Consider the following 18,612-nt stretch of genomic DNA (forward strand, 5'->3'; position numbering starts at 1 on the left):
TTTATTAATTTATCACGTCCACGTTGTGTTACTCTCGTATGTACCTATAAGCGTACTACGACTATTACTATCGTAACTATATCTATGACTTTGGATATCTAGACGGAGTAGCTTGCTAGTAAAAAGGTGGTACCTACGTGTAAATAGTGACGTGTTTGGAGACCTGGAAATATTGAAACTCCTCTATTAAAACAGCTAACTCTCCTTATTCCAGCCTCCTTTGCTTGATTTTTTTTTTTTTTTTTTTTTTGGAATCCCGGATTGAGAGTTGGTCCATCTAACTATAGGAACTCCTGGTTTTGCCTTGGCCACGGTTTGTTTAGAAATAACTGACCATCAGTGAGCAGTGAAATTGTCGTTGAAAACTATGGAAGAGATTTGTTCAAACCAGACCTCTGTCTAACAGAGACAGTTAATAATATAAATGATATTGACTGGTCTCCTGTTATAAACTCTGAAGACCCTGTGCAAAAATGAAGATCCAAGAGAGATTTTGAATGTTCTAGACCTGATGTCAGAGGTCCATGTTTTTTTGTTCCTAGGCAGGTACTTCCTCTAACAAAACATTGCAGAAAGGGAAAGAAACGCAATTTCCTCTCAAAAACTTCCAAACTTCCAGATTTGCAATAAATTAGCTACATATTTATTGATCTAGTTCTGTTTGAATATTTTATTTAAATTAATTAGAACAAACTTGTTTATTGTGCAGAATGTTGTGTTTATTAATTTATCACGTCCACGTTGTGTTACTCTCGTACGTACCTATAAGCGTACTACGAGTATTACTATCGTAACTATCTATGACTTTGGATATCTAGACGGAGTAGCTTGCTAGTAAAAAGGTGGTACCTACGTGTAAATGGTGACGTGTTTGGAAACCTGGAAAACTTGAAACTCCTCTAACTCTCCTTATTCCAGCCTCCTTTGCTTGATTTTTTTCCTGGAATCCCGGATCGAAAGTTGGTCCTACTTTCAATCTTGTTCATCTCCCTCTTTCAACTACGATCTAATAGTTGAAAATTTTCTCTCACCTACCTATTATTAGCTACCCCTACCCCCAGTCATGATATATTAGCTTAGGTACCTATAATATAAGTTATATTTACGTAGACATGAACCGTGGAAAGTGCAAGAATTCCATTTAGGTACATATGTATTTCTTTTTCCTTCAATCTATTAATGAGGTGAACAAAACCCTTTCTCTTCTATGCAAAACTGGTTCGACACGCGTTTTAACAACGCTTTTATCCTTTGTAACATCGATACCGGTATTTGCAGCCAGCTGGCACAAAAATCATATGCGGGAGGTGTCTAAGAAATGCAGACATTCAGATTTCAGAGTGGATTCCGAGACCTCTGGCTACACTCCAGTTTATAAAACTTTTGCCTCTGGCTATTTCAATTACGATCTAATAGTTGAAAATTTTCTCTCACCTACCTATACGTAGACATGAACCGTGGAAAGTGCAAGAATTCCATTTACATATGTATTTCCTTTTCCTTCAATCTTCAATCCATTAATGAGGTGAACAAAACCCTTTCTCTGCTATGCAAAACTGGTTCGACACGCGTTTTAACAACGCTTTTATCCTTACCGTAACATCGATACCGGTATTTGCAGCCAGCTGGCACAAAAATCATATGCGGGAGCTGTCTAAGAAATGCAGACATTCAGATTTCAGAGTGGATTCCGAGACCTCTGGCTACACTCCAGTTTATAAAACTTTTGCCTCTGGCTAAGTCCACTACTGGACTGAGAAAGCTGTAATGGACTGACTGATGGCAATCCAAGGCCTTTCTTCTGTCCAGGAGGCAAGAGGGTAATTGATGTTGAACTCTGGCATGCACGCGCCAAACTGATGAATATTAATGCCAGCTGCCCTCGGCATTGCCATTTGGCATGAGGTATCTTTTCTGTGAGCACTTAGCTATATTGTTTTTTATCGGTGGTTAATGGATAATAGTAATAATAGGTTAACTGTAACGGAGTGGTAATGTTAGGTTGCATAACTATGTTGTCATAATTATCATACTGAATCAATACAATGATTACTATGCTAATATTTTTAAAGTACCTACACCTCTAATATGTTTTACATTTCATCAAAAATTTCATATTTGAATGAGTAGGTGTATCTCAAAAGCTTTACGCCATTAGCTCCTACCTAACTTCAGTAAGCCTTTTATGACACCATTTTCCCTGCAGAAACAAATAAATGAAACATGATAATTCTGTCCAGTACATTATCTTCTGTCCAGTATATTATTGCCTTCATTTAAGAAAAATGTGCCTACTTTGTTAATAGGTTGCACCTACATACCTACAACAAGCTCCGAACTTGGTAGGTTTTCCATTAATTTTCCGACGACCTTGCGTTCTCCTTCATTGGTATTTTATTTTTTCGTGCCAAGAATCTCGCGTATCCGTCAATAACAATGGTGTGCCGCAGTGGTGTGGCTAAGCTGTTAGGGTTCGGCCTGGATTCCAATATCCACTGAACTCAGGAAATCAGGAGCCATGAGGGTGAAAAGTTGGGATTTGCAAAGGAAGAACCTGAATATTCGGCACAAGTATCGTCATTATGTTCAGATAAGTCCGTGATACAGACAAAGGCAAATGAAATTTCAATTTTTTAGTAATCGAGAGCCTTTGCTCCTTCTTCCTATTGTTTTGTTCAAAGGAGAAAGGCATGTCTTTTCCTACATGACTTGGTCGGATTATAGTTTCCTTTTCCGTTTCTTCCTACAGTTTGCCAGTCACAGGTGTAAAGCTACGCCACCGGGCAATAAATCTCGTGCCGGATAACAATGGTATTAATCGCTGATTGTCCACACTCAGCAGTGCTACAAGATATAGGTGTTAGAGTACAGCTGTATTAGCCTGGTTGTAGATCATTCATGCAAACACAATATCCCTAATCCTACACCAGTAGCATGAAATCAACTGCATTATTCCAGCTCCAGATAGCCATTATCTCGAATTATACTGTGCTAGATTAAACTATGAAAATGTGCACCTACCATGTTGTTTATCTAGGGATAAAAAGTTTGCTCAAAATTTATGATGTTTGGGAGGTCAGTATAAATCAACCTCAATGAACATATACAAATGTCCACGCTAACTGAACTTTATGATTCTGATAGTTAATTATTGTTTGTACATGAACTTCTACCCATACGTAACACTGGGTACTTAGGTCCTTACTGTGGAATGTTTACATTCACTCTTGAAGAATTCAGAGCATTTTTCTATTACAATCATAATGGTAAACGACTTGAACTTAGCTATAAGGTGTGGAAAAAGTACACACAATTTGGATAGATCGATAAGAATCAGAAGCATTACTTTCGGATCAAGTAAGGGCCAAACAAAATACTGCACAATCATTAGAAAAATATACACCTACCTTGCTTGCTATTGGTAAATATGACTGAATGACTAGTAACTTAGTAAGTTCATGTCAGATGCCATGGTACTCCCGTATATGGAGCTTCATATTTGGTTAGCCTGACTGGTTGTCCAATTACCATAATACCAAACAATGGGATTCCAACATCTGCAGAAGGGAAAGTCCACAGTGAGGGAACTTTCCTTTTGACAACTAAATAATTTTTATGTCTTTATTTTCTCCTACGGGTATACTTTTTGGTACTCATGTAGGGAGTAAGTAGAATCAAAATTACAAACACCATTTGTAGGAATGAGAAGTACCTATGGAGAATGAGTCAGATAGTCGAAAAAGTAAAAAGTTAACTTATATTAGATGAGTAGGAATCATTTGTAAAAAGACTGTCATTCGATCATTCAAAGATTGAAAGTCATTTAACAGCAGATTTTGGTGAAATTGGTGGAGACGCCAAATCACCTATAGTTCAAGAGGTAAAGATCCAGTAAAGGTTACCTTGTAATATCTAGGTAGACAATTAAAAAATGGTGGAGACATCAAATCACCAAAACTCAAAATGAAATTTTATCAAGTGTATGGGGGCCACATGCTACATTGGCAGGTAGGTACTTCGCGGGCCACATATGTACCGTGTACAGAAATGCAGTCCGATTGAATTTTGAGCGCTGCAGGCGAAATTTTTCAAAAAGTTTTCTCCTAATTGTTTACATTTAGGTAAGTTTGTACAAATCTCAAAAAGCTTCGCGGGCCACAAAAATGGTCTCGCGGGGCATACTCAGTTCAGAAAATTCTATTTCGAAATCCATTCCGAATAAAAAGTAAAAACTCGCTTCAGTATGGACACGGCTTACAATTTCCTCCAACCCCTCACATTTCTTACATCCCCCTTCACAATAAAAAGTTATGTACTTTATCAATTTATCTAATGATATAATCCGAGGGATGAAGAGAGCTTTTTGTTTTATTGAGAAGAAAACATTTTATCATGAAGATTATCACTTAGATAATTTCGTTATGTTGGATTATTTCAAGACCCACGTGTCCATATTGGTTTGAGCTTTTTCCTATGAGGGATATGGTTACTTCTGGGTTCTGTGATCGAGTGGTAATACGTTGAGTAGGTTGTTGGTAATTGTATGATTTTCAAACAGTAAACTCATTCTCTCTCTCTCTCTCTCTCTCTTCAATCTGGATTACATGTTGGAAATTCACCAGATTCACCAGAATTTCTGTACCGGACTGGCATTTTCAAATTTTACTAAACAAACCGTGCACTTTCTGTATCTACTTTTCCCAACATTTTCTTTCAATTATCTACGTACCGACCTAGCTTCTTTTTTTCTTCTCACAAAAGTATAAAAGTATGCAAAAATGAATATCCAAGAGAGATTTTGAATGTTCTAGAACTGATGTCAGAGGTCCATGTTTTTTGTTCCTAGGCAAGTACCTACCTACTACCTCTAACAAAACATTGCAGAAAGGGAAAGAAACGCAATTTCCTCTCAAAAACTTCCAAACTTCCAGATTTGCAATAAATTAGCTACAAAGTACAAAACATCGCTCATGTTATTGCAACCCCTCACTCCCCAGCTGTACCCAGATCTATAAATTTAACGTTAACAACATTATTTACATCCCCAACTTATCCCCTTGTAGCAAAAGCTCGATAGGGCGATGATGAGCTTAAATTTAATTTAAATCTAAGTGCTCTGTAGGGAGCACTTTTAATTAAATTTCTTTGGACTAAATCTAATGTTTTCTAACTTGATTATTGGAAAGATTCAACGTTTTTTTATGGAATGGATGAAAATGATACTGACATTATTCGGTGTTTGCTATTGAAAAGTTAATTCATTTACAACGGGAGAGGGACGAATTTTCCGTGTAAATGCTGAGATTTTTTGTTTTCATTAAATGTCTTCTGAATAAATTAGGTAGGTACATGGATACTTTAGGGTATGGGAGAAATGATTGTTTTCTTGACTTCTCTCCTTGAATCTTTGTAACCTACAGACATTGGGTACATAGAATTTTAATACAATAGTGTTTTGTTACAGACAGATTTTAGCATTATGATCATTGATCATCATTTGACCAAAATACCTATATTTTTTTTTTTTTTTTTTTTTTTTTTTTGTACCTACCTAACTTGATTATTGGAAAGATTCAACGTTTTTTTTATGGAATGGATGAAAATGATACTGACATTATCCGGTGTTTGCTATGAAAAGTTAATTCATTTACAACGGGAGAGGGACGAATTTTCCGTGTAAATGCTGAGCTTTTTTGTTTTCATTAAATGTCTTCTGAATAAATTAGGTACATGGATACTTTAGGGTATGGGGGAAATGATTGTTTTCTTGACTTCTCTCCTTAAATCTTTGTAACCTACAGACACTGGGTACATAGAATTTTAATACACAATAGTGTTTTGTTACAGACAGATTTTAGAATTATGATCATTGACCATCATTTGACCATTTTTTTTTTTTTTCAATTCCAGTGGAAATGTTTTTGCGTCCTTGACTGTTATGAGTTGATGACTGTAATTTATAAAAGGTGTCATTCAAACTTAACCCTCCAGTGTCAGTGAACACTCAGGTCTAATTAGTGATAAGATAACAGTGAGACCCGTATATTTCAAACCACGTAAGTTACAGTGATTGCATTAGGACCGAGGTTGTGAGTGCCATAAATATGAGCAGGTAAAGTAGGTATACGTAGGTGATAAGATCCGGTGTTTCTGAGATCTTAATATTTTCTTATCTCATTGGTGATCTTATTTTGTTCTTCTCCAAGAGGAGAATGAGGTGATGTTATTAATACCTAGGTTCCTAGATATGTACTTATAGGTACCTATATTCCTACTTAAAGCAACTACTTTAAGTAGTTTTTGGGGTAGAAATCAAGATCAAATTTTGGGTAAAATGTAGAATACCTATTCATCTATTCAAGCAATAAATTTAGGTATGTACCTATAGGTACCTATTATACTACCTACCTAGCTAGCTTTTGTGAAATGTTGCATTTTGCAATGAAATGCTGCACCAACATTTAGCAAAAATTGAAACAAATAACATAGCTGTAGGTACGTAAGTTACTTAAAATAATAAATAAATTAACAGACACTAACCTCTGTAGGGCTGTTGTGCTCAGATTAATCCCAAGATTTCGAATAAAAACACAATGACACTGAACTCGATCGAAATGAATGAACATAAAATAAAACTGAGGTATACGAAAAGAAAATCGCACAAAATTAATTACGATAATTTATTACGAGTGGTAAAAAGTTCAAATGGAGTACGAAGTACGTAAAGAGACACTCCCCAAAAAGTAAAAAACTTTAAGCAAAAAATATATCAACTTATATTCCCAATAGTTTTAAAATTTTCCGTCAAAAAATGCGTGCAATTTTTTTGTAAATCGATTTTTCTAGTCAACGAAAATTCTCACAATTTTTTTCGACCAATTCAACAAATCTCCGTCCGAATGAAAATATCGGTTTGCCGGCACGTGTTATACTGAAGGCTGAAAAGTTCCAGTTGGTACTCCGAGAGAGGAAAGAGTTGGGGGGGTTCGCCTTCAAAGTTTAGAGGATAGGCGGAGGTGTGCATTCATAATGTTGTTATAATAATATCATGAACAGCATTGTGGATGTTCCCTCCGCAATGGAGTACATCTTTATAAAGGTTCCACCAGTGGGACTACGCCAGAGAGAAGACCCTGCATTTTTCTCCTCTGGAAAGATTGGGCGCAGCCCAATATATTCTGCTTCGACACTGCCCACTGCTATGGAGCTGTATAACGAATACTCCTCAGATCTGGACTTTGTCGACCCACTCGGCCTTTTCAAGGAGAGGTTGAGGGGCCTTGTGGGAAACAACCCAATTTTGCATTTGTAGGTGTATTTTTTTTTTTATTTATTTATTTATTTATTTTTATTTAGATTTTCATTAATTTAGGTAGGTAGGAATCTTTGCTTAGTAATTGCCCTCCCTGTAGGGCGTTAAGCAAGGTATTTAAAAAAAAAAAAAAAAAAAAAAAAAATACCTAGAGCTGCAAGTTAGTTTAGTGAAAAATGAACTCCAACCCAACTCTCACCTGCACAAAAGTTATGAACACAAAAAAGCCAATAACACACACAAAAGTACCCTAACCGAGAAACCCTAATATTACACGAAAGTCGAAAACTCACGTTCAGCCAAAAGTTTCAAAAGTTCCCCCCGCGCTTTCGATGGCAAAGCGGCGAAAGGGAGGAGAAAGCCACAGAAATGCGAGAGCTTTATCTTGGATAGGAGAAAGCGCTCTGCAAGCTTTTTGAGTCAAAAATAAATGTGAGTCTTCTCTATTGACACTTCTTGGGTTTCAAAGTTGTCGGAACACACAGAACAACCCTCTCTCGTTTGAAACTTTTTGAAGCTTCGAACTCAAATTTCCTGAACGAAGTTTCACCAACAATTGACTTCCCAATCTCTTCCTTTGTCCCTGCTTTATCACATTCTCCCCTCTTCCTTCTCCTCCTCGTATTCCTTGTTCTTATACTATACGTACATTTAGTGCTTATCTACCTACCTTTACATTACGTGGGTATTAGGTAGTCCTTACCCATTGAATAGGTAGGTTTCTACTTACATAAACTTGGTTGTAAAAATGGGTATAATCTAAATATCTATTACCTCTATCGGTATGTAGGAAGTGTAGGAGGGTAAATAGATTTTTACTTGCAAAAATTTTTGATAGTAAAAATAGGTACAATCTAAATATATATTACCTATAACGGTAGATAGGAAGTGTAGGCTGTAGGGACCTTCTACTGAATCAGAAACGTTATCAGTGTAATCACTAAAGTACCTAGTTTTGAATGTTCTTGGAGAAAAATGTTCGTACTCAGCTGTGACAAGGGACTTCGGAAAAGCTTCACAAATTTTGTAGGTAGGTACTTACCCTATGTGTTGTTCTGACGTAAACGTAGGTGTAATTATGTTATAGCTACCTAATGATAATTACATTAAAGTTACCTACATTAACACGTTGGTATTGGTCCCCTCACTATTGAATTAAAAAAATAATGTTAAAGATCCCTATACGAAAAAATCCCCCCAAAAAATATGGCAAGTTTCTTTTCCCAGCAGCCCAGCACTTAAAACGGAACTCAAATATTTGACCAAAAAACAGAATAAAATGTACACAAAAACTGAGTAAAAATGTACACAAAAACACACAATGTAGAGAAGAGCTAAGGAAAAGTCCAATATATCAACACGAAGCTTGAAAGGACACTGAGTAAAAGCTCCGAGTAAGTTTATTTCCCTTTTAATATACAAGTCCCTTCGTAGTTTGTACACAGTTAGGGGTTGGATCGATATGTTTATGTTTTTGTAAATGTCAGGCAGAAGGGAAAGTCCACAGTGAGGGAACTTTCCTTTTGAGAACTCAATGATTTTTATGTCTTCATTTTCTCCTACGAGTATACTTTTTGGTAGGTACTCATGTGGGAAGTTATTTAAGTAGAATAAAAATTACAAACACCATTTGTAGGAATGAGAAGTACCTATGGAGAATGAGTCAGATAGTCGAAAAAGTAAAAAGTTAACTTATATTAGAGAGCAATAAAAATACTGAAGATATTAATAAGAAGTGGGGTGAAATTTTACAGGATCGTTAAAACAAAGCAAATAGGGTAAAAAATGAACTTCAGAAAATAAGAATGTCAAAAAAAGTTCGTAAATCATCCCTACCTCTGTACCTCTTCGGTTTGGGTAGTATAACGGAGCTATATGTACTTCTTTACAATCTTTACCCTTTACCCCTACAGACAAAAATCCATAATAGAGTAAAAAGTCCCTGTAAAGAAATCGACCATAGAATGTGCCTGAAACCTCAATTGAATTTAACAATAATATCACACAACGATTTAACAAAGGCAAAAGCAGAGATAGGAGGCAGAGCCTTTTGATGGCAGGAAGATGTCTGGACTAGATTCACACACTAATAACCAGGCGAGGCGGCTCTGATTAAGCAAAATTTGCTATTTAATAGTTTGTGATGAACTAGCATTAAATTAAAATGTCTATTGAAGATAATAATCAGCACTTGGACATGACCTAAATAGAGCTTTGTATAGTGATACCTATTTGGGTACAATATGCAGTAAAGCTCGTCAGTAAGGAAATCAAAAAGAGACACCTAGGAGCTACGAGGATGTACCTATTTAATCCTATCTGAAGATCAAGTAATTCAAAAAGAATCCACTAATATCACTAAATCAGAAGAACTAATAAACATGGGTAATTTCTCTTCTCTATAGAAAAAATACAGACTCTACAGAGATTGATAGAAAATCCTTCTTGATATGAAAAACCAACGCTAACATTGAGGGAAAATCTCCCTCAAATGCCAATATCTCAACCACCAAAGTCCAACACATTAACATTATCAAACGCTCTATGAAATGTCAAACTGAAAAATCACAAACCTAAAGGGTTCTCTTTGTATCTTTTGCATCCCCCTCCATAGGTTTTCCAACTTTGTATCCATTATTTTCGGTACATCCATATATCTTGTCATTGAATGTGGAAATGGGAACGGTACCCAAAGTCCTTTTCAAAGCAACCCTCATCCCTTCCTCTCAGCATGGGTTCAGGAGGTTCTCCTCTTTCCACATTTATAATGGATGGCTTAGTCATTCAAGATGAAAGAAAATCAATCGCCATTGTTGTTTTTCTTGAGTGAATTTTCTTTCCTTTACATTTCCCTTTCATTCTTGTTTTTCTTTTGACTTGTTTGTGAGGGAAGGGGATGGAATACAAAAATGAGAAGGCTATAGAATAATTTGTCATTTGCTTGATGCTGCCAGTGTTTATTGAAGGCATTACCTAATTGGGCTTCTTTCAACTCCTTTGCCTCTCGAATTTCAAGATGAGAGCAAATTTTTCAAGATTGTCACCAAAGAGTTACCAGATATTCAGCTGGGTAATGTAACTATGATGACTGTGGCTAGATAGGTATCTAGCTATCTCGTAGATACTTTGTAGAGATACTAATAGGTGTTTGGATGTTTAGATAAATTGGCTAGTTGGTAGGTGGCTAGGTAGGGAAATATTTTATACGTGTTTAATACTACAGAAAACGATGAGAGCAAACAGCAGGTTTTGTTCATCATAAATTCGTTCTACGTTTTCCTAATAAAAACTTAGTCCAGCTTACAAGTTTCCTTAAATTATCCCCAGATTTGAACGGGCGATGCACCTATTTGTCAGATTTGTGTGACGCAAGACGCCTATGTTAACAGTGAGGGCACATGATCTAGTTCAGATGGGGAATGTTGCACGTGTAAGAAGACACATCCAATAACACCTATTTAGAAAATAAGGAATATAACATTGTTGTGTGACCTAAAATACCCAAGCACCTGTCTATTGTGTCCAAGAGTTCGAGCACAAGATGTAAAATTCATTTTTGACCTTTTCCCAAAAATCACCTCAATTGAATTCTGGGATCCCCAGATCACTGAATCGTCAGGAAAATGTTCTCCGCAGGACGGGGGCCATAAACACGTCCTCCTGAATTAAGTAGACAACCTGTTGTAAATAAATCAGTATAAAATCTACAAGCCAGATAACAAGCACCTGGGTTTCATCGTAGGTCTGAAGCTAGTGGGATGGCGTAGTGGATATGCTGTACAATTTCAGCATCATCTCCAAATCAGAACACAGTGGAGGTGGAAACAATCGCGTGTGCAGAGGAAGATGTAAACCGCCTCGTAAAATGTAGGAGGCAGAAGAAAAAAACACATCGAAATTACGCCCGACCAACTCCCAGATGTTTATCTAAATCGACATAAAAGTAGCGTTTCTGTAGAAAAATCCCAAGTCCTTCAGAAAGAAGAAAAAAATCGACACATTTCATAAATAAGAGTGAGTTCTGAGTTGGTGAGTTTTGTTGCGATGGAAAAAAAATATAATGTACCTAAATACAAAATTGGCAAAAACGAGATTCAGCTTTCATAACATGTAAGAACACCCTTCATAACATGTATAAGAACATTTGATCTCATTTTGTCAAATCGTTGGATCGATCTAAATGTGACATTTTTTGTAAATGTCAAAAACAAGGATGAAATCTATTCGATAAGACTGTAGTTACTTCTGTAACAGATGACAGTGTCATTTACGATGTGTAGAACATAATATAAGTAGTGGGTAGTAGATATGATTCGGGCCAGACAAATTGGAATCATTGCAATATTTTTGTTACTCATACCAACATATACAATCACATTGGCTAATAGGCTAATACTAGACCAAGTAGGTAAAACCTAAGACTTTATTGTAATCCGTCTGAATAGTGTATCATTACCACCAGCACATACCACATGTATCTACATGTACCTAGTATGTTTACTATACAACAGGTATTCCAGTAGGTATTGTGTTACAACAACCAAGTATGTTGAATTCATATAAGATTATCATAATACATAAGATGATAAGAAGATATTTTCTTACAACCTACATACAATGGGTAAGAACATGGAAAAAGATTAAATTTCAAACAAAATCAAGTTTGGTGCTCCGTGGACCAGAAACGATTTTCATACCATGTTCTTTTCGGTGGATATATTTTTTACATCATGTTTGTAATATCTGATATTTTTTGTGGGTATTAATATATGAGGTTTTGAAAAAGAGTTATAAAAGTAGATAATAAAACATGTATTGTAGGTACCTATAGTTATATCTACTAAAATTACTAAAGGAATAAGTAGGTACTTCCACAGATTGCCAAGAATTCGCTAATAGCTAATACCTACAAACATGAAGAACATGGAGATCAGGGCAACAGATCTATCGTTTTAATTACCAGCAATAAATAAAATATTGATCTAACCTCTAGTGGTCCACGGACCATAGGTTAAGAATAGCTGCTCTAAAACTATGGGAGGTAAGAGAGCAATAATTTTAATAAGTAGGTATCTGGAGTTCTAGATAGGTAGGTACACATTAGGTTTTGAAAAAGAGTTATAAAAGTAGATAATAAAACATGTATTGTAGGTACCTATAGTTATATCTACTAAAATTACTAAAGGAATAAGTAGGTACCTACTTCCACAGATTGCCAAGAATTCGCTAATAGCTTATACCTACAAACATGAAGAACATGGAGATCAGGGCAACAGATCTATCGTTTTAATTACCAGCAATAAATAAAATATTGATCTAACCTCGTGGTGAAGGAGTAAATCAAAACACGAACCTAGTAATTAAAAAACAAGAACTATTACTATTAGAGGCTCGATATAATCCAAGAAATTCCCAATTAAAGTTTGTATTCCAGATAGAAATATGGTGAAGGAGTAAATCAAAACACAAACCTATTAGTAATTAAAAAACAAGAACTATTACTATTAGAGGCTCGATATAATCCAAGAAATTCCCAATTAAAGTTTGTATTCCAGATAGAAATGATCAAAAGTTTCTCAATCGTGAAAATACCGCGGACCCTGTATTTCTGATCTAATCTGAAATGACCATTGGACCGATATAATTGTTCTTGCTAAAGCACATAGCACAGCGAGAGAGGAAATACTTCATAAATCATATGGCTAGAGGGTGTAGTCTTGTAGCAGCAGCTTTTTTCTTTCTTTTTTATTTAAGATCAAGGCTTGACCTTTGACTCACGGAGTAAGGCTTTTGATTTAAACTTATCTTTGCCAATAACTTATTTATTGAATTGTTCTTGCTAAAGCACATAGCACAGCGAGAGAGGAAATACTTCATAAATCAAATGGCTAGAGGGTGTAGTCTTGTAGCAGCAGCTTTTTTCTTTCTTTTTTTATTTAAGATCAAGGCTTGACCTTTGACTCACGGAGTAAGGCTTTTGATTTAAACTTATCTTTGCCAATAACTTATTTATTGAAGTACAAGCCAGATAACAAGCACCTGGGTTTCATCGTAGGTCTGAAGCTAGTGGGATGGCGTAGTGGATATGCTGTACAATTTCAGCATCAGTGTAAGAAGACACATCCACCTATTTAGAACACCTATTTAGAAAATAAGGAATATAACATTGTTGTGTGACCTAAAATACCCAAGCACCTGTCTATTGTGTACAGGAGTTCGAGCACAAGATGTAAAATTCATGTTTGACCTTTTCCCAAAAATCACCTCAATTGAATTCTGGGATCCCCAGATCACTGAATCGTCAGGAAAATGTTCTCCGCAGGACGGGGGCCATAAACACGTCCTCCTGAATTAAGTAGACAACCTGTTGTAAATAAATCAGTATAAAATCTACAAGCCAGATAACAAGCACCTGGGTTTCATCGTAGGTCTGAAGCTAGTGGGATGGCGTAGTGGATATGCTGTACAATTTCAGCATCATCTCCAAATCAGAACACAGTGGAGGTGGAAACAATCGCGTGTGCAGAGGAAGATGTAAACCGCCTCGTAAAATGTAGGAGGCAGAAGAAAAAAACACATCGAAATTACGCCCGACCAACTCCCAGATGTTTATCTAAATCGACATAAAAGTAGCGTTTCTGTAGAAAAATCCCAAGTCCTTCAGAAAGAAGAAAAAAATCGACACATTTCATAAATAAGAGTGAGTTCTGAGTTGGTGAGTTTTGTAGCGATGGAAAAAAATATAATGTAAATACAAAATTGGCAAAAACGAGATTATTAATATGAAACTCTGCTTGGTTGATACCACCTACATTTGTAGTGATATCACTGTAGCTTTCAATAATTATGCTAAGTGTTAACCCTTAGATACCCCAAGTCCTGTCTTATGTAGAGCCAATAATGCAACAGCATCATGAATTTGAATTCAAGTGATCGATGGAACTATTACGTAGGTTCCTATTAGGTGAAACTATGTTGTAAACATTGTTATGTGAGGTTACCTAAAACTTACACTTTTTGTGAACTTTTTATAAGGGCATCCCCTTTTCATATCCACTGTCCTCTTTTTATTTCCCGAATAGGGCTAGCTAAGCTCTGCTAGATAGGTACGTTTCGAAAATCTCAAGCCTATTCGGAAAATAAAAGATTTTCACAGTCGGCTCTTTTCTTGAAAACTCACATGACTCGGTAGTTTTTATTTTAATCCCACATCTTCATTTCCCAACCGGATTATTCCGACACTTGCCCATAGATCATTCTGTTCAATATTTAGCATCTCATTATTGTTTATCGCCGCTTCAAGGCCCCCCTCGAAACTGAAAAAAGTCTGATATGTAAGTATTACTAATGTTGTATTGGTGAAATTGGTTCATCATTGAAGAACACAGGTAAAAAATGTGTTCACCTTGAGAGCTACTTTTTTGGATCGAAAGGAAATTTTTGTGGTGTAGATAAATTATTAATGGACGCCTCGTAATCCAAAGAGTAAGGGAGTTGGTTTTTAGTGGCTTGGTATTTGGTAGATATTCCTGATCGCCAACAATGGCGATCAGGTATATTGAATCAAGGCTCATCATTATGATTGTACAACTGAAAATATTGAAATACTTACACTGCTGAATTACGTAGGGCATCTACGTAGCGTATAGGTAATTATCAAAATCCTAATCCTCAAGGGGTTAAACCTTATCTTTTACAGATTTAACATAATTAAACGAATGAAGAATGTGAATAATAAATAATCAAAGCTTGATTAAGTTGAGTCAAAGATCAAAGTTAACCACAGATATTCAGAATTTTGTCATTTACCCAAGCTGTCTGGTGGAAATGAGCTGTGGATTTGGAACTACCTATTCTGGTACTAAGATATCTTGATATTTTCATATTGCGTCGGAAGTTATCATGGCATTTGATCGGATGACTTTTAATTTAAAATTTTAAATCCACCCATGGATATGAAAGCCTTCAGAAACGGTCGTAATAGGGCAAGTTAAAACTTCCATGTGCGATTATCTTCATAGGTTTGTTAGGAATTTTTCTCACCAAGTTTCGAATACAGGGTGTAAAAGAAATAAGTGCTACAGTACCAACGAAGTCGTTTGCTACTTTCTTAGTAGGTACTGTATTTTTTCTTATGACATTTCTTGGGGAAAAGTATTGGTAAATACCGCATTGTCTTGTGAAAACTGAAAAGTGACTACGTATTTAAATGTAGGTACCTAAAAAAGGGAATCGGTGAGACCCAGTAATACCTACCTTTAGTAAAGGATGGTTTGTAGTATTTGTGCAGTCAATAATTTGTACTTTTGTCTTACTGATGTTAGAGTTGTCCTGTACTTGACGGGAGTTGTAATAAATATGTATAATAAACATTATTATACTGATAGATACCTAGATAGATAGATGCAAGTGATAACATCAAGTCAGCTGTCAGGCAAGAAGACGTAAAGCACAAATCCCCAGATGACGAAAACAAATACCTTCGTATGAACCATCTCACCTGACAAGATCTAAAGCCAATTAAAGCATCTATCAAACCACGCATTCCTATCTAAATACCGATCGTCATAATGTACCAAGTTCACAGCTATGTATGTTCATGTCAAACATTGTTTGAAGGTACTTTACCTTTGAAAGCCCAGCAGGCTACCATTGACATGGCGTTCTACAGAGTGTTTCAGAAAAAACGAGCCATATGCTCTTAAGTTCTAGCGTTTTAAGGTGGCCACAGACGATCAAGCTTGAATCAGTACTGTATGCAGGGGTTCTTAACCTTTTAGAATTGGCGGACCACTATTGATAAACCAAAAATCTCGCGGACCACTTGATATCTTTTCTGTGAGCACTTAGCTATATTGTTTTTTATCGGTGGTTAATGGATAATAGTAATAATAGGTTAACTGTAACGGAGTGGTAATGTTAGGTTGCATAACTATGTTGTCATAATTATCATACTGAATCAATAGAATGATTACTATGCTAATATTTTTAAAGTACCTACACCTCTAATATCCCAATGCAGAGATTTCCAATTGGCGAACCTTGAGCACTTTAAGATCAGCCCCCCCGAAGCGGAACTTCCATAGTCATATTCGCCACAAATCAACCCCCCGTCCCTGCGGCCCTTCAAGTAAAGGCCGACAGTCGAGCACTTCGAACAGCCCCTACACCCATCGAAGTTGGAAATCTCTCGCTTAATACCTATACTGTGCCTATTATACCTACTTATTGGCCATCAAGATAAGTTGACAACATAAGGAGAAAACATTCCAGGAAAAATAAACCAATGTTCTAAATAATAAAGAGGATCTCTTACCTGGTCATTGTAAAACGTAAAACAGATAGCCCGAAAGTCAAAAAAGCGTTGAATTTTCCTTTGGCACTTTGTGGCACACTTAGATCATTTTGAAACTTTGATCCCACAAGACACTTTTGGCACGAAATTTAAATGAAATCTGAAACAGAGATGGTTTTGAGTTAGAATTAAAAAGGTGAGTTTGAAGGAGGTGGTTTCTCTGTTAGAAGTCCATGGAGTTTTGCACATTTTGGACAATACCGCCATTGCACATTGGGACAATGCTGATATTTGGGGGGAAAAAAGATGGGTGAGATAGTCAAGGGTACGATATGGAGTTTATTTATCAGCTTGGTAGCTTGGTACCTATGTCTAGGTGAGAGTGATGTTCAAAGGTTTTGCTGGTGAAATTGGTGAATTTCCCAGGGGTCCCGTATTCGGCTCGGTTCCTCTACTAAACAAATCCATCAGCAGTTTTATTGCTTCTGTACAATATTTTCAATCACTCACGCCTCTGTTTATGTTTGTCAATTAGGTGTCACATATCGACTGATTGGCCGAAGAGAATACCCAGGCAGGAATGCATTCAATTTATTTGATCAAACAGTGGAATTATTTGTCAGTTCAGTGAAATTCAATATGAAAGAATGGCGTTCTTATACTATACGTACATTTAGTGCTTATCTACCTACCTTTACATTACGTGGGTATTAGGTAGTCCTTACCCATTGAATAGGTAGGTTTCTACTTACATAAACTTGGTTGTAAAAATGGGTATAATCTCCATATCTATTCCCTCTATCGGTATGTAGGAAGTGTAGGGGGGAAACTAGCTTTTTACTTGCAAAAATTTGTACGAACCTTTATGATTGTGCTTAGCTAAAGGCCCTAAAGGGCGGTGTTTATTGACGTGATCTTTGGACTAGAGTCTAAAATCACATTAAGGAAAGAGACATCAGAACTTACACAACTGACACACAACATGACAGAAAGGTCAAAATATTCTAGCTAACATCCAGCTTAAAGGTAAAGATAAAATAGCTAATTTATTGTAAAATAAATGCCAGAAAAGAGGGTCTGAAAATGTGAAACCCTCTGATTCACTGTCATTGTTACAGCAGCCGGCAGCAGTTGGTAGAAATCAATTTTCTTTAGCAAGGTCACTGGGTAATAGGTATAATATCCTGTACATAAAAACACAGGTAATTATATCCTAAGTAGCAATCATACACAAAAAATCATTCATATACTCATAATACATAGCCAGGAGTAACATATAGGTAGGTATGCTCGAAGCTCATGTATTGTATATTCGCGGTATTGTTGTACCGATTCGACCCGATTGGAAAATCGAAAGTGAACCGTATTATTCGATCTAAGCAAATAATAAGTCCTATTGTGTTTGGCAATTGAATAAAGTCTCGATACAATAGCCATTACAGCTGACAGTAACAATGGAAATGACAATGGTATCTATAGGACATATCCTGGGGTGTCCTACAACACTTTCACCTTTGGAGTTTGACATGTCATTTATCTTGCTGTGTCATATTTATCTTGCGCTATTGGAGTGTCTTTGGACTGCCAGGTTTGGACCGAATTCAGCTTACAAACAGCTTGGGTCAGACCCAGACTCACCGGGGACCCAACTTAGATTAGGTTTAAGTACAAATCGAACTTTATCTCGGTGTGATAGGCTAATTTATACATAGCGTAGGTACCTACTTTGTAGGTAGTAGGTAGGTATACCCTAATAATAGGGAGATATTAATAGAATGACCTCCCCTTGCTAAATTAACAACTATAAACCAAACTGATAAGGAGAAGTGGAGCTTAGAAATTGTTGAGAAAACTCTAAAACTATGGGAGGTAAGAGAGCAATAATTTTAATAAGTAGGTATCTGGAGTTCTAGATAGGTAGGTACACATTAGGTTTTGAAGTCATTTGTAAAAAGACTGCCATTCGATCAGTCAAAGATTGAAAGTCATTTAACAGCAGATTTTG

General features: G+C 36.3%; 1 protein-coding gene across 1 annotated transcript in view; it reads right to left on the reverse strand.

The window, feature by feature from the left end:
• Window positions 1-16,763, reverse strand: part of LOC103506004 (RGM domain family member B) — a 94,182-nt gene extending 77,419 nt beyond the window's left edge. Inside the window, exon 1 of the mRNA XM_008470385.2 lies at window positions 16,629-16,763. Within this exon, the coding sequence (XP_008468607.1) occupies window positions 16,629-16,636 (8 nt within the window). The 5' untranslated portion in view covers window positions 16,637-16,763. The remainder of the gene's footprint in view (window positions 1-16,628) is intronic.
• Between the last annotated feature and the right edge of the window lie 1,849 nt (window positions 16,764-18,612).

This window comes from Diaphorina citri, unplaced genomic scaffold, assembly GCF_000475195.1.
Source record: "Diaphorina citri unplaced genomic scaffold, Diaci psyllid genome assembly version 1.1 scaffold208, whole genome shotgun sequence".
Classification (NCBI taxonomy): domain Eukaryota; kingdom Metazoa; phylum Arthropoda; class Insecta; order Hemiptera; family Psyllidae; genus Diaphorina; species Diaphorina citri.